Source organism: Beta vulgaris, chromosome 7 (assembly GCF_026745355.1).
Source record: "Beta vulgaris subsp. vulgaris cultivar EL10 chromosome 7, EL10.2, whole genome shotgun sequence".
Classification (NCBI taxonomy): Eukaryota; Viridiplantae; Streptophyta; class Magnoliopsida; order Caryophyllales; family Amaranthaceae; genus Beta; species Beta vulgaris.
The window spans coordinates 48414184-48429684 of NC_079208.1; the positions used below are offsets into that span (position 1 = coordinate 48414184).

The 15501-nt window shown below is 36.1% G+C and overlaps 1 protein-coding gene across 4 annotated transcripts; it reads right to left on the reverse strand.

Moving 5' to 3' along the window:
• Window positions 1-552: 552 nt before the first annotated feature.
• On the reverse strand, window positions 553-13417 carry LOC104908712 (uncharacterized). 4 transcript variants are annotated; one of them, XM_048647750.2, is made up of 11 exons: window positions 13272-13394; window positions 12070-12214; window positions 8693-9962; window positions 7418-7916; window positions 7198-7284; window positions 4630-4812; window positions 4029-4120; window positions 2669-2768; window positions 2468-2563; window positions 2008-2147; window positions 1635-1887 (listed from the first exon to the last, which is right to left on the reverse strand). In XM_048647750.2, exons 3-10 carry the CDS (start codon window positions 9937-9939, stop codon window positions 2088-2090), a joined length of 2364 nt encoding a protein of 787 aa, XP_048503707.1. In that variant the 5' UTR covers window positions 9940-9962; window positions 12070-12214; window positions 13272-13394; the 3' UTR covers window positions 1635-1887; window positions 2008-2087. The 4 variants fall into 4 exon arrangements, with proteins under 4 accessions (XP_048503705.1, XP_048503707.1, XP_048503706.1 ...); XM_048647749.2 differs by having other exon boundaries at window positions 12061-12214; XM_048647748.1 differs by lacking the exons at window positions 1635-1887; window positions 12070-12214 and adding an exon at window positions 553-942 and having other exon boundaries at window positions 13272-13417.
• Window positions 13418-15501: the final 2084 nt, after the last annotated feature.

Genomic DNA, 15501 nt, shown 5'->3' on the forward strand with positions numbered 1-15501 from the left:
TCTTAATCCCTTGTCACTACACTACCAATATTATCAGAGCTTCTTGGTCACAAATCCAGATGCACTTATTTGCCACGCGTGTGAAGGTGCTTCATTACGAGTCTGTTCTCTTTGACATAAAACAATTGAATTGAACTGAATTGAACTAAACTGAACTGAAATGAATAGTGATACGTGAGTTAAAGTATTGTCCAGAGCTAAATTAAACTGAATTGAACTGAAAATAAGCCGGGGAGAACAGACCCGTAACCCATTGGACATGGAAGTGAATGTGCTTCATGCATTTACCCACAAGGAACATTATCCATAATGTCATTTATAAAGGAAATATGGATCAATATTAAAGATTAGATTGAGCTGAGAAATCCATTCTGAGCGCAAATTTGTTCAATAATTCATATTATTATAATAAGTTTGAATAGAAATAAGTCAAGTTTAACATTACCAATAATAAGATTAGCAGAAACAAGACTTAAGCTGAAATTGACTCCAATTAAGCAGAAACAATTTAATTTCACTTAAGCAAATAAGTTGGAGGAAAACATAGGTTAATTTAGATGAGAAAGTTCCAAAAGACCTTTGCATGTATTTGTCTATGCGTGAAGCACAAGCCTTGACGAGACACATGCTCTCAAAAGCATGTAATAATTCAGCAATGTTTTAATCGTCTTGGAAGTACCCAAGCCTACTACAGTCTTACAAGTTGGTTTTATATACATTGAACATTACACACTTGATGGAATACATAAGGTTCACATACACAAGATAATGGTTTCAGATTTTTTTGCTTGTTATTGATGCTATTCATAGAACACGCAAGTCAGTAGAACCAATATGTATTCCATTATTGATGCAATCAATGATTTCAAGTTCTTGTTTTCATCTTTGGTTTGTAGAAAGTGTCCTATCATCTAGTACCCCATACAGGTCGACCGCGCCCAGCTACACAAGTATAAACCCTTTAGAGTAGCATAAAGGGTAAATCCCCACCTTCAATGGAGTATAATTCCCCAACCACATATGACTCATAGCAAAAGTATACGATCCATTTGTCATAATTATAATTGCCTCCTATTGCTCTAGCAACATTGCTAATTGCTATAGATACAATGTTCGCCTGGCCTACCAAGGACCCTTGGGGATTCCAATCTGGAAAAAGAATTGATAGCTTAATGGTATGGTTTCCTATCTCGCACATGGAAGACCAAGGTTCATATCTTGATGGAAGCATAAGTTTCAATAATGTTGGGTGAAGGGGGTTTGGAACTTGTTGGGCCTTTGGATAAGTGGACCTTGTGCGAGTGCAGCTCAATTTTAAAATTCATGTTACCACGGTTACCGAGAGGGACCCAAAAGAAAAAAAAAAAAAAAAAAAAAAGTTCCCCTCGCCCATTTCCCTACCGAAATACAAGGGACTTCACAAAAAAGTTGAAAAAAAGGGAGAATTTTCATGGTTCGAAGTTGGAACTCCCAAGGTAAACCATATTAATGATTATGTTAATAATATGCAGGAAAAAGAAGATTCACTTGAGATTGGAAAATCACCTTCAGCTTCTTGACGGCGATCACAAAGAAGCTGTGGGAGAATGGATAAGTTGCCCAATGAAATGTTGAGTGGATCTCCATAGATTAAATTGTTAGGCTAAAGAACCTAGTTAACGTTTATATTGATTAATGCACTTTGCTACAACTAGCAAAAATTTACAGCAAAAAGTTGCAGTAATACAAATTAATCCCTGTAATCCAAAAGTATAACATTTCCTTCAGCTTCAGCCTTTGTTACTCTATGGTCTTCGCTATATGTACCAAATCAAAATGAACTCGAGCAAGTACAAGAGGATTTTTGTACGCGATCTCGGCAGCACCATGATTGTACAATTAAGATATCTGAGTATGAGTTTACAGTAACCGGGATTCAGGAGCTAAACGTTGGATAGAAAGAAGTAGGAAATACTTACAACAGGCGACATATCCAACTACAAATTAATGATATTAAATTCACTTTACCTGAACGGTCACAGTGAGACTGCCAGCAGGTTTCAAGACGCCAAAAAAAGATGGATCTATCAAAAACAGCGGGAAGAAAATCATACATCCGACTTGCAAACTGGACATGATCGTTTCCTTCTCAGCCATGGATCAATACACTGCCATGAGACCAAAAAACAATCAGAAATCCAAAATGGTTGTCCATATAAGACAGTCAACATTTTTCTAATGGTAAGGAGGACCTTGACCAGACCTCAACCATCACGATTTCTTACTCCCTCATTCACTGGCTAGACATTTGAGAGTAAAGGGGATGGTAAGGGGATCGCCACCCCAAGCACCCTTACTTGGCAGGACCGAAACCAAACCACAAACCTCTAGGGTCTGAGCTAAGTGCCTTGCTAAGTGAGCCAAGCCTTGTTTGCTAATAAGCTGATAACTTAAGTGAAAAATAGCAATCATACGTGTCAAAACTTACATCTTTGTGAAATTTGTGCAAGCAAGGCAAATGGCGCATAGTATCCCCAATAACCGGGGTTTCAAGACAAATTGAACAAACTTCGCAGTCATCATTCTGTACATAAACAACAATGCCATTAAGTATAATGCTAAGAGTTTCAGATGTTGTCTTCAAAATTTATTCATCTTTTAAGTTTTAAACAACCAGCATGATACCCACATGTACTGTAGACTCCGGGAGATTGGCTATTTGAGCACGTGATGCACCAAGATGTGTATGGTTGTTGTCATCAAGAGCCAATAACATTTCGTAATCGTTTCTGCACAAATAATTGCAGGATTTAAAGGCTTGTTGTATAACCATCTAACCCAGTCTGACTACTGCGGAAAACTGGACATAATAATAAACTTAAAAAGCATAATGAAATCCCATTAAGAGATTGGCTATTTGACCAACTGATGCACCAAGATGCATATGCTTGTTGTCATCAAGAGCCAATAACATTTCATAATTGTTTCTGCACAAATAACTGCAGAATTTAAAGGCATGTTGTATAACCACAATTCAACCCTGACTGGGGAAAACTAAACATAACAATAAACTTAAAAAGCATAATGAAAGCCTATTAAGGATCAAATTGTATACTCCTTTCATCCCTCGTAATACTTAAGTTTCAGTGCACATGACTAAGGTATACATAGTAACCTATTCAAGCATTATCCAGAAGATGAGGGTGAGTAAAGATAGATATATAAGTATTATGAGAAGAATATAATTAATGCATTAAGTATTTGACAGGATAAGACAAGAAAGTCTTCAAAAATTATATCGGCATTGTGGAGTCACACTTAGAAAACTTCTAAAGCAATACTTAAAAGGGATAAAGGGAGCAAGTGTAGTATATTTTGTCAAGAAAAATTACAAACACCACAACTCAAAATCCCTCCTATGGGACTAAAGGAGAGAAACGTATTAGTTTCAAGCATTAAATTTATGAGTGTGCCAAATTTTCAATTCAATTTTGTGCTTGTGGCCCTTACATGAGAAATCTTTTATTGCATCTACTTCCGTTAGTGGCATACTACAAGATTGTTCATGCAAGGGTTGCAAGCAAACATTTAACTTCATGATTTTCAACATGATTCATGATTACAAGAAATTGAACACCGCTTAAAAGGACAATCGCCACCTACCCTCTTGCAGAACTTCAAAATTTAGTACATTCAGAACCACTAAGAAAAGTAGACAAGATGCACAAAGTCGATTATGTACACTTTCCAGAAAAAAGAGCCAGTTATGCACCATAAGCACATAAACAAATCAAATTATCAATAAGCAATCATAACTACATGCCCCTGAACCCTCTGTGAAAAGAAAACACTTATCACCCAAGAAAACTAGTACGAATACCCATAAAAAATGTATAGACTGATAAAGAAACACTTCAAAAGGAGACCTGCATGCTGTATGGTAAAATTAAACACAAGTAGAGAAAATGTGATTAAGAGAACAAAGAGGATGTTCTAACAACACATCTTGCAAAACAGGAAAAACTGAAGAGTAAAAGATGCCAACTTACTCGCCAAATTCACGATCAGAATCAAGGAGTTGATTAACCATTCTGATATCATCATTGACCACAGCTTCCAATGTTTCTAGTAAATCAATTCTCTATAACAAAAGAAAGGTTTTTGTCAGGACAAATGAGAGGAGACAAGAAACTCCAAAACATGACAAGAGGTAATCATCAAAAAGACAAGAGGTGATCAACATTTTGAAAAATACACCATGCATGCTAGTGACACAAAATATGTACCAAGCTACTCAGGACTTTGTAAGTTCTGCAGTAAGAATGTAGGATTAAACACATTCCTCCAAAACAGAATAAAGATTGTAATGGAAAGTCACACAGAAAAGATAAGAACAATGATGGAAGAGTGTGTAGCAATAGGTAATTATTGCAAAACTATGGAAGGCAAGTATGGAAAGACTTAAATATGCTAAGTTCTTTGCTTGGGAAGAAGGAAGCTGAAGAATGAAAACATCAATGGTTTGGTATGGGTTGTAAGAACTAAGAAGCCACTGCTAAAGGTGAGCACAAGCAAGGACTTATAGATCATTAATGATAGAGATATCAAAACAAATAGCAAATAACTAAGACATGTATCAGCAGGTAATACCATGTCGAGATCCATATCTGAAGGGAACAATCTATCCCTCTGCCTAGGATAGCGATGAACCTGATTCCGTAGCCTAGTTATATTCGATCTAGGAAGCCGCGCTTGAGCTCCTCGACGGAAGAGGCGATTGCGCAAAGACTGAGATTGAGAAGATCGTAGTCGATTTGACGGTGGGACGCCAACCTACAAATTAACCAATCAAAATCATCTTAATGAATTTCTTTCAAAAAGTTACAGCAGAAAAGTGTTGCAAAATAAAAGAGTCACACACAAGAGGTGACAATCATACATTACTAGAAATGGAATCAAGAAGCTCTACAATTAATGTGATGTGCACACATACCTCTCACTCCTAAACATATCACGAAGAAAGACTACAAGTTTTATGGAGAAAAGGAGCTTTGAATCAACCCCCCCCCCCCCCTTTTTTTTTGGGGGGGGGGGGGGGGGAGGGGGTGAGAAGCCGTCTGTTGACGATGGATCTAGTTGTTCAATTTATCACAAGAATTGTACTACATAGCAAAATGAATAATAATTTATGAAAGACAAGCATCCAAGAGAAGTGCAATTCATAGTAATAAAGTCCTTAGTGACCAAATCCATTTTCCTTACTCAAATTCACATTGTCTTACATACGATAATTATTATAATGTGATGTTGGATATATCTATCATACTCGGACTTGTCTAGGAGTGTCGGATTGAGTCGAGATCGGAGGGTCTAACAGAGTCTTGAAAATTTGGCAACATGGGAATACGGTCAAACAAGTGTCTTGATCAATTTTCAAGACACGGGTACAACTCATCTCAAGTCGGAAAAGATTTCTTGACACTTTACGCAAATTATCAGATGAATCATGTACAATAGAATACGAAATAAAAAATTATATAATCTTTTTCTACGTGTACTTTAATAGCTAGTTCCAAGAAAAAAAATTAAAGAAAAGTTAAGAGTTAATGGGTAATTGGTAAAGGTTAAGACTTTTTGACATGGTTTGGTGGAAGGATAAGACTCTAGAATGGATTAAAAAAAGAAAAGAAATACAAATAGAAACAAACATATATAAATAAGATAAACAAAGAAATTGTGCTTGGATGTGATCGTGGAATAATAATGTCGACACTCTAACAAAGAGCTCTTTCTGTTCTTTCTCTCTCCCTCAACTCAATCCTTCTCTCTCCTCTCCCTCTCTCAACTCTTTCTCTCTCATCTCCCTTTCTCTCCTTCTGCTCTTTTACCTATCCCTCTCCCTCTACGCTCTCTTTCTCTCTCCTCTCTCTTGATTCGCTACAATCCTAGATCTGAAATAATGGACGGCCACCTTATCACCAACCACATACTCTTCCAAGGTGAGCGTAGAAGTCCTGTTGGTCGACAAAGATATGAGGTGCTCGATACATGCGGTATAGTTGCATGTCAGAATAACACAGTTTTATATTATTTAATTTCACCTTTACAGGACATATGTTTGGTAAGGTGTTACAATTACATAGAGATGCTCATTTGAAAAAGTACCATACCCTTTCTGAACCCACCTGAATAAAATTAAGATCAGCGTTTACGTTGTACTAACGGGTTACGGGCCCAAGCCCAACCAATATTGCATTATATGATGATATGAGATTATGAAAACCTTACTGAGCAGAATACCTTTAGCCATTAATACCATTAGACAGGTTATTAGCTCGGTTTTTGTTAGACTCAAATATCATTTGTATGGTTAAATTTGGTTCTGAATGATTGTATTTATTATGGCTTAGCTTGTCATTTGAGAGATATTATGGATAGTTTATTGAGACAGGGTTATAAAGCATTGCATTCTGAAATGGAAATAGAAAAGGTATTCAAATCCCTTAGGGTCAACCACAGTTCGGTCTTAAACAAACTTTTGTTCGACCCACCTCCCAGAGACTCTATCCGAAATAACTCAAAAAATAATCTGACCAGAACAAAACCCCTTTGAAAGGTCTAAATCCAACTCATTAAGTGGAAGAAAGCGCTTTTACATTCACTAGTTTATATTTTAGAGAATTCAATACTGATTTTTGTACTCATGAATGTTATTTGTCGTTCACAATAGATGTTGCACAACTGTTGATGTGAAATGTCTCTCACCATGATTGTGAAAGAAACCATAGTGTTTTCCTCAATGGTTCAACCATAGGCATGATATAACCCTAAAGTTTCATCCATCGTATCCTTAATTTAAGACTTTCCTAAGTGTTTCAGCGCTAGGAGCCACTACCAGAATGCACAGCACTATTTACTTCCAACGAAGATTTTTAGTGTGACCTACAACTTTTACATAATAACCCCCCCCCCCAAAAAAAAAAAATGAACGTGTAAGTTTTCTGTAGAATGATAGCTGATCTCCAGAAAAAACCCTCAACAGGATAGATCCTGATAACTTACCTACCAGTTCAATACACGGCATATAGATAGTAGAATGGAGCTCAAGAGTAGATGCACAAAAACTCAAGATTGGTGGAACAAGACCTAGCATAATCTAGTTACAAGTTTGGGGAGGTTATCTTATAAAACGATCGAGTGGTAGATGATATAACTTACAAAACCATGCGTGTGATGACTTTCTCTTGGAATAGCAGGCTGCACAATGTCTTCCTGGTTCTCTAACCATCTCGATGATGAAATTCCCTGTAGCAATTTCACAAAGCATGGAAGTTATAAACCATGATAGCCATACACCCACCCCCAAAATATATATATTTGACCAGAGCACATGTAAGGCAGAGACAGCCTCAAGGGGGAAAACAAAAAAGAGACAAACCTCGCCACCAGTAGATTCTGTCTCATTATATAATTGTTCCTGCAGCTCAAGAGCCAACATTTCATCAGCTTGAAGTTGTATTGCCCTAGTCTCCGAGTCATTATCAGTTTGTGAGATACTATCTCCCACTTCAGGAGAACATTCATCGACAGCCAACGGAGAACCTAGTTCCCTGTGAGGAAAGCGACCATGGTCCCTTACTGACCTCATGGTTGACGATTCCCCACCGGAACTCAAACAGATAACCTCTTTGCTCTTTTCAAGGCAACCTGAGCTCAAGCCATGCTTCTTAGGCCTTTTGAAAGATGTGCTTGGCGTACAAAGCTGATCTTCACTAAGCATAGGTTTTTGCTCTGACACTCTTGAAGGAATTGATGAAGTGCATTTGCCCAAAATTAATTTATTTGAGTTGTCACTGGTCTTTTGTACACGAACACAATCATTTCCAGAAAACTTTCCCTTTTGACATCCATCAGCCAGATTCCCAACATCACTTCTCCTGCAAAGATAGTGTTCAAAATGAAACAAAAAATAGAAGGGGAGATTGACCATTCAGAAATAAACAAGCAATAGAATGGTACAACTATAACTGCCCTCATATATTCCCAAAAAGTTCACTCCAAAGAGAGAATAGCTAAATGCCTTCACAGCTCAATAAGTTCTTGCAGTTTGGACCTAAAAAATGGTTTCCAACAGAAACAGCAGTAAAAGCGTCAATATTCTTGAAAATTCCAGTGTAGACTAAAGCTGCTCGGGTTTAAAATGTACTGGTCATAGTGAAACTACTTGAGATCGAAAATCTCTCACATGTATCTCTCTAGCTTTCTCTTTATTGAGAAATCGTATTTCTTAATAAATTATAAAGGATTATATCACGGAGATGTCACCCATATAAAGAAGTGATAATGACAATAAAACTCATGCTCTCAAGCCATCATTAGTTTATCTACAAAGTCAAGAAGAGTCCAGCAGTGCTCAAAATTCTCTTATACGTAAAACTATAAGGAATATTCTTAAACATCTAACAATCAAAAAGATGATGAACAAAACAGGATCACTAAGCCCAAGAAATTAATGTTCACGATTCATAATTTTCCTTCAGGCGATCTATTGAATCTAGAACAAACATATGAGAGGTAAAAACAATTGAAGGACAGACAAAAATATATACAACCACTCTTTTTTCCTATCTTTCTGGGCATGATAGGTCTTAATTCCTATCTTTCAGGGAAAAACAGGTCTTGAAAATGGAACTAATTACACAGGCCATTTTACCTGCCAGCATGGCCCTTTGAAGGAGAGTCATGAATTAACAATCCTTTTCCTTTAGCCCGAAAAGCAGCATTATGTTTGGAATTCACCTCATTAACATCGATTACAGGACGAGAACCACCAGATACTACAGCACACTCAACATTCTCAGAAACATTACCAGATGTCGCTGCAACCCTTTTGGCCTTTTCTACATTATGTGGGGATATACACCCATTGCGTACCAACCTTTTCCGCACAGTTGTACTAGGTACTCTGAGAGAATGTGATGACACAGAGAGACCGTTCCCAGCATCATGATCTGATGTAATCAGGCCAAACTCATCATTCCCTTTCACAGGATGAGCTTGACAGTGGACAAGGTTACCAAGACCAACTTTCACCTTTCCCTTATTGTCATTTCTAGTAGATTTTGAAGAAGCTCCAGCAGAATGTAATGAAACAATATTACTGGGAGGCAGATGACCTTTGTTTATCTTTTGAGCCCCTAAGTCTTCTTTTGTAAATTTACAAGAAGACTTTGTAATGTCACCATGTTCAACCGATACTGAGTCCTCCCTATTACTGTTATGCGACGATAACCCCGAAAAGCTAGAATGTGAAACTTTTTCATCCTCCATGTGATGTGGGTAACACTGATGTCTGTCCTTGTATCTAAAGGTCCTGTCAGCAGCCATACTGGACATTGAAGCATTCTTGGAACTAGAAGAATGAACAGTGGTATCGCTTGAACCTTGAATTTGACCAGGGTGACCTTTGTTCATCCTTTGACCCCCTAAATCATCTCTTGTGGATTTAGAAGAAGACTTTGCGATTTCCCCATGTTCAACAAAAACTGGGTCCTCCCTTCTGTTGTTATGCGATGATATCCCCAGAAAACTAGATTGTAAAATTTTATCATCCTCCATGTGCTGCTGGTTATAGTGCTGCTTGTCCTTGTGTTTAAAGGTCCTGCCACCTACTACACTGGAGATTGGAGCATTCCTGAAACTAGAAGAAGGAACAGCAGTATCTCTTGCACCTTGACTTCGGGCTATATCACCAAGATTACCCCCACGATGCGGATACACTCCTGCAGCACGGATACTATCACCAAAAAGCCGATTCCTACTACCCATAGTGAATATATTTCCCAACCCAGAACTTCTCGAACTTGAATCAGCAGATTTCAAGATCTTACAAGTATTATTAGGCTGTTTAGATATCCTATCAGGAGTGTCAGGAATAACCATGACCTGGTCTGTATCCATGAGATCTGTATCCGCACGAGCCCCTGTACACAAAGGCAGTCACATACATCAATACTCACTCATGAAAAACAATCTAAGAAGCAAAATCGTATCTGATGCAACCTAAAGGCTTTGAACAAATATTTCAAGAGGCAGTCAACTATAGACGGGAAAAAGAACCCTCCTCAAAAATTACAACTAATAGAGCCTCCAAATCCATGAGTTGCCAACTTTTAACCAAAAAGAAAAGAAATCAAATCTTACCAAATAACATAGATATCTGTTGAAAATCATTTTCTCAATATTCTGAGGATAATAACAATTATGATATTAAGAGAATGTTAAATCAGAGAGAGAATGGACACAACAAAGACAAATTTTATGCTTACTCAGCAGTGAAGTAGATGGACACAGAAAGCAGGACATTTTCACTTTCCAGTAAGATAAACTAATAGAACTCGGATAAAGTATCCTGGCAAGCTTCACAGAGGAGATCATTTGCAGGTTGAGGACTGAAATACTCAAGAAGACTAAGTATAGCTAAGTAATCATCCTCGTCTTCACAAAAGAACACCAAGAACCTATGCACCTCGACAATTCATTTTCTCTTATGTACCAGAGGGAAAGAGTAAGAGAAATGTAAAGCTGACAAATGCCTTGAAATCATAATCTTAATACAAGCAAGCAAACAAGCCAACCAAAAATGCACATATGTATATTTTAATGTGATAGACACGTGCAAAATTCTTTAAATTATTCAAAATATCTAATGAATATCCTGGTCCTCCAACCATGTCCAACTTTAAAATAGTGTCCCCGGTGTCCAACATTCGGAATCTTGACAATTTTGGGACATGTAACTGTACAGCGGACATTCATATTCATCTCCAAGTTCATGGTTGACAGTCTTGAGACCCAACATTTAAAAACAAAATCCCCTCAAGATATAATATTAAGATCAATAAGGATCACAAAGTAAGCTCAACATTAGCTACCACCTTTACATCTATCATATCTAACTTACATCTGCAAAGCCCTCCAAGAGCTTGCACGTTAATATTTTGTTCTTGACTATCAATAATATATCCTGCTTAGTCAGTCGATTGTTTAGCAAGTGTTATACTCATCTCCCATTGTGTCTCAAACACCTGATCTTGTGAATCAAAGGGTTTCCAAAAGTGATCCATATTATGAAAAGAAGCTTAGTTCTCAATCAGAATACTTTTCTTGTTTATTAATTTTATGTCCTTGTTTTTCTCTCTTGAGTGTCAGTTGTAAGTATGTAACATTGAAAAAGATGGGATACTTGACCAAGTGCTGGTCACTGGTAAGCGTCTTGAAGTTTTGCGTTTTTCCAATTACTTCAAAAAGGCCAAAAACTTAGGAACATAGACAAAATCCCCCCTCAAGCATTGGAGAAAACCTTGTAATGGTAATGATTGTATATGTAACCTTGTAAAGAATTTCTCGTGCAAATGTTCACTATCAAACAAGCCAGAACCAAGCATCTCAAATATATCGCTTCCACTAGATAGTAGATACCCACACCCCCCCTCCCCAAACCTTCCCGTCTCTGCCTCTTTCTATTGAAAAAGCCAGGAGATATACTACATGGTATGATCACTTGTACCACGATGATACTGGAATAAATAACTACAACCAATGTTAGAGCCTATGTTGCTCAGACTCGGGTACCCATGTCCGACATGGGTACGTGTCCAGGTGTCCGACTCGGCTATTTTTTGGAATTTTTTCTATTTTTGAGCCCAAAACAAAGTGTCCAAGTGTCCCACCCATATCCGAGTGTCGAGGATCCGACACGGGTACTTGAGGTGAAATGAAGAGTCCGAGCAACATAGGTTAGAGCAATAGCTTGATTGCATCAAGAATGTTTAACAAGTTGTTATGCAAGGCCAATTGATCTGATCTCACGAGTAAAGCCCTAAGGCCCATTAATCTAGCACTATGTAACACATTAGTCAATAAACTCTGTAACCAAAGTAATTACACCAAACAGATAGTGCTGCACTTCATACGTGGAAAAATTGTGGAATAATATTCAAGCCTTTAAGAAAGCTCAAAGCCTTCTAAGTAAACAATAAGAGATGGGTTAAAAAGTAGCAAAATTTCCATATAGCTTACAAAAATTACTTAGTATCACTTCAATTGCAAAACTGAAGCTGAAGCTTCCAATGCCAGTTCACAATGAGGCGACCATGACAATTGATGGAACGCTCATAAGATGTTGCTTCCACTGCTGTTGAATCAGTCGTGACCAGACCATGCACTGTATGGCCTGGATGCACGCATAATTCTTCGTAAGATTATAGAATGATCAAAAACATAAGAATATGCTCCCAGTGAAATTAAAGTAATTAAAGTTGACAGCACTTGATTCCAGAAAGATCAAAAGAGGTGATCTCAAAAACAAAACCAGAGGCTATATATGCTCATCAATAAGCTACTCCACTGATCCAAAATATTCAAGTTATTGTAGCCATTTTGATAAGCATTACGTTTTCAGTTCAATTTAGTCAACATTCCATTGAAATTACCAATAAATATTAAATGAAGTATTCATATTTTCAAAAGGACAAATAATTTTATATTGTATCTTAAATTGACATCCAAATTAGCATTGATACCATAGAATGCCTTCTGTTTTCAATCAAAAGAACTTGATATAACAACTCACGTTTTTGGATCAGAGGAAGTATGATCATGAGAATCATGGTCTCAAATATGCTAAAGGCCGGGTACTAACAAGATAAATTCCCACACGAATACAAAACCAAAATACAACCCAAACAAATAAAATTTTAACCTTTGCACAACTTGATCGAACATTTAAGCAATGCCTCTTCCTCTTGAACCCCAAAATACCTAAAAACATTTTCCCTCAAATCCTTAAAATAAAATAGTCAATCTTATGGAAAATAAAACTTAATCCTACGGGAATATCATACCATCATCACTCTTTTCTTCAATCTAGTTAATCAAAACGGTAACTTTCTTTCCCCCAACAAAACAAGCTTCAACAATGCCCTTGATATCACACCAAATTAGACCAAAAAATCCTCAACAAAGATAAAAACCACCACAAAATTTACAAAATCGATCATGCAAATTGCAACCCAAATGATATAAGCATGAAAACATCTAAAATCAGGATCCAACAAAAACCCAGATCAGAAAATAAGACATTGAAGCAGAAAAATTGATGAAAAACGTCAAGTACTTACAATTTGTATAAAGGCATAAAAGAGCATAAAATTCAAAAAAAAAAAAACGCCACATTTAAATTAAAAAAATAAAATAGAAATATAAGAAAGAAGATGAAGAAGTAGGTTTACCAGAAGTGGAGGGTTTGTGGTGGTGATGCTCCGCCATATCACCAAAACCAATGAAAGCCCAGAGATTGCAAGAGAAGGAAAGCGGTGAAAAAACAGAATTTTGCAATATATGTTCGCAGTTCGATTTGTGCGTTTGTATTTGTATATGTACTTTGTACAGTACAGGTGGGGCCGTAGAGTATTAAGCACGGTAAAAAAAATTCTACTTGCGTTGAATTTTACCTACAAAAATTATTAAAAGAAGCGGTCTAATTTTATTATAAAAATAGACTTAGTCATTAAATAAATTAAACTAGTCATCGAAAAAATTAACCTAATTACTACTGGGCTTATTCTCTTTTTTATATTGGGTTTGTCATTGCCTAATTTTAATTTAAAAGTAGACGGTCTCTTACAAGACAAATTCTACCTACCTAAAAGATAAGTATTGTCAAATGTCAATTCCTAATTTATCGTGTTTGGATTCTCTAGACTCTAGAGTTGTAAATAACTCTACAAGATAAGTATTGTCATTTCCTAATCTATCGTGTTTGGAACCTTTAGAGTTGTAAAATAACTCTACAAGATAGAATTTGAGCAATATCAATCATTGAATAAAATATCGATAGCTCATATATTCTCTTTTAAAATCTCGTATTTTTTCTCATCAAAATTCACCCCCTATTTTTTTTCCTCCCACCAATATGAGCCCTTGATTTTAAAAATGTATGGTTCATTCTGGTAAAAAAAAAAAAAAATGTATAGTTCACATACAACTTTACAGGTAGAGCTTCACTAAAACAGTAGAGAATTCATACTCCAATTTATCATATCTTCCTCCTTTTTTTTCATATCTTCCTAAACCTGGACATGGGTCGGGTTGTGCATTTTCATGGCCGGCCTGCAATGGCTGGTCGGGCCTGAAATTTTTAGATTTTGTCCATGAGCATACGGGTCAGATCCGTGTTTCCTGCCGACCTGGCCCGTATTTTATGTTTTTTTTTTTAGGTAATATGTTGTTTTTTTATTCTTAGTAGTTTTAGATTAAAAAATAAATATAAGGGTGTTTGGCCAGCAGTCGGGTCACGGGCCATATAGGCTGGCTCGGGGCTTGACCGGCCCTGAAATGAAATTTCTTGACTGTGGCAGGATCACGGCCCACGTAGAGGTCAATGGACTACTCGAGGAAAAACTGTGTCGGACCTTAAACGGACTCAGGCCATGTCCACCTTTTTATCTTTTACTTGAAAACTTATAGGAAAATTATCACGAAATTTTTTTAAACTAATATTAAATTTGATTTAGTTATGAATACCTAAATCAAAAGATGCATTTATATCACTTAAGGGTTTTTTTGTCTTCAAAAGTTTGATAAACAATTAAAGTTTTAAGTAAAGATCCATAACAGTAAAAAAGATATCTCCTTGCTTATTTAATTTCTCTCTAAACACTCAAAGGTCAAAATGTCTAAATTAATTTTTCTCTTTATAAAGTCTAGCACAGACACGAGTGTACTAAAAACGGTGACAACAACACTATATTCAATTCTTTTGCTTATTTCAGATCATATCAAATCAAACTTATACATGAAAGGTGCACTATTATTATTATTATTATTATTATTATTATTATTATTATTATTATTATTATTATTATTATTATTATTATTATTATTATTATTATTATTATTATTATTATTATTATTATTATTATTATTATTATTATTATTTTGAGATGATTAGTATATTTAGCGTTATTGTTATTTATTATTATTATTATCATTAATTCATCACATCAACAAGATAAATAAGATATTAAATTTCTTTATTTTATATAGGGAGTCTCCAAAAAGAAAACTATACTAGTTCAGAGCATGTATAAAAGATATAACGAGCTGATAAAATAAGTTCATATCAGATAAGTAGTTTAATATTAGCTAAACATAACCTAAATAAAATATTCGATAAGTATTATGTCTAAAAATCCATATCTAGAACGGATTAGTTGTCGAACTTTGAATTTCACCCTAATTTAATCTATGGGTTTTTCACCAAGTATCCCTGAGATGTCTTAATATTCACCTGGTACCCTCACGTTTTTCAATATTCACCATTTACCCCTGAGGCTTGGTAGAAATTCCTAAACTGTCCCTACCGTTAAGTTTCCGTCGACTTCGTTGTACTTCCGTCCAAATTATTCATATTAACCCAAATTAATTCTAATTAAGCCTAATTTAAAAAAACTATAATTA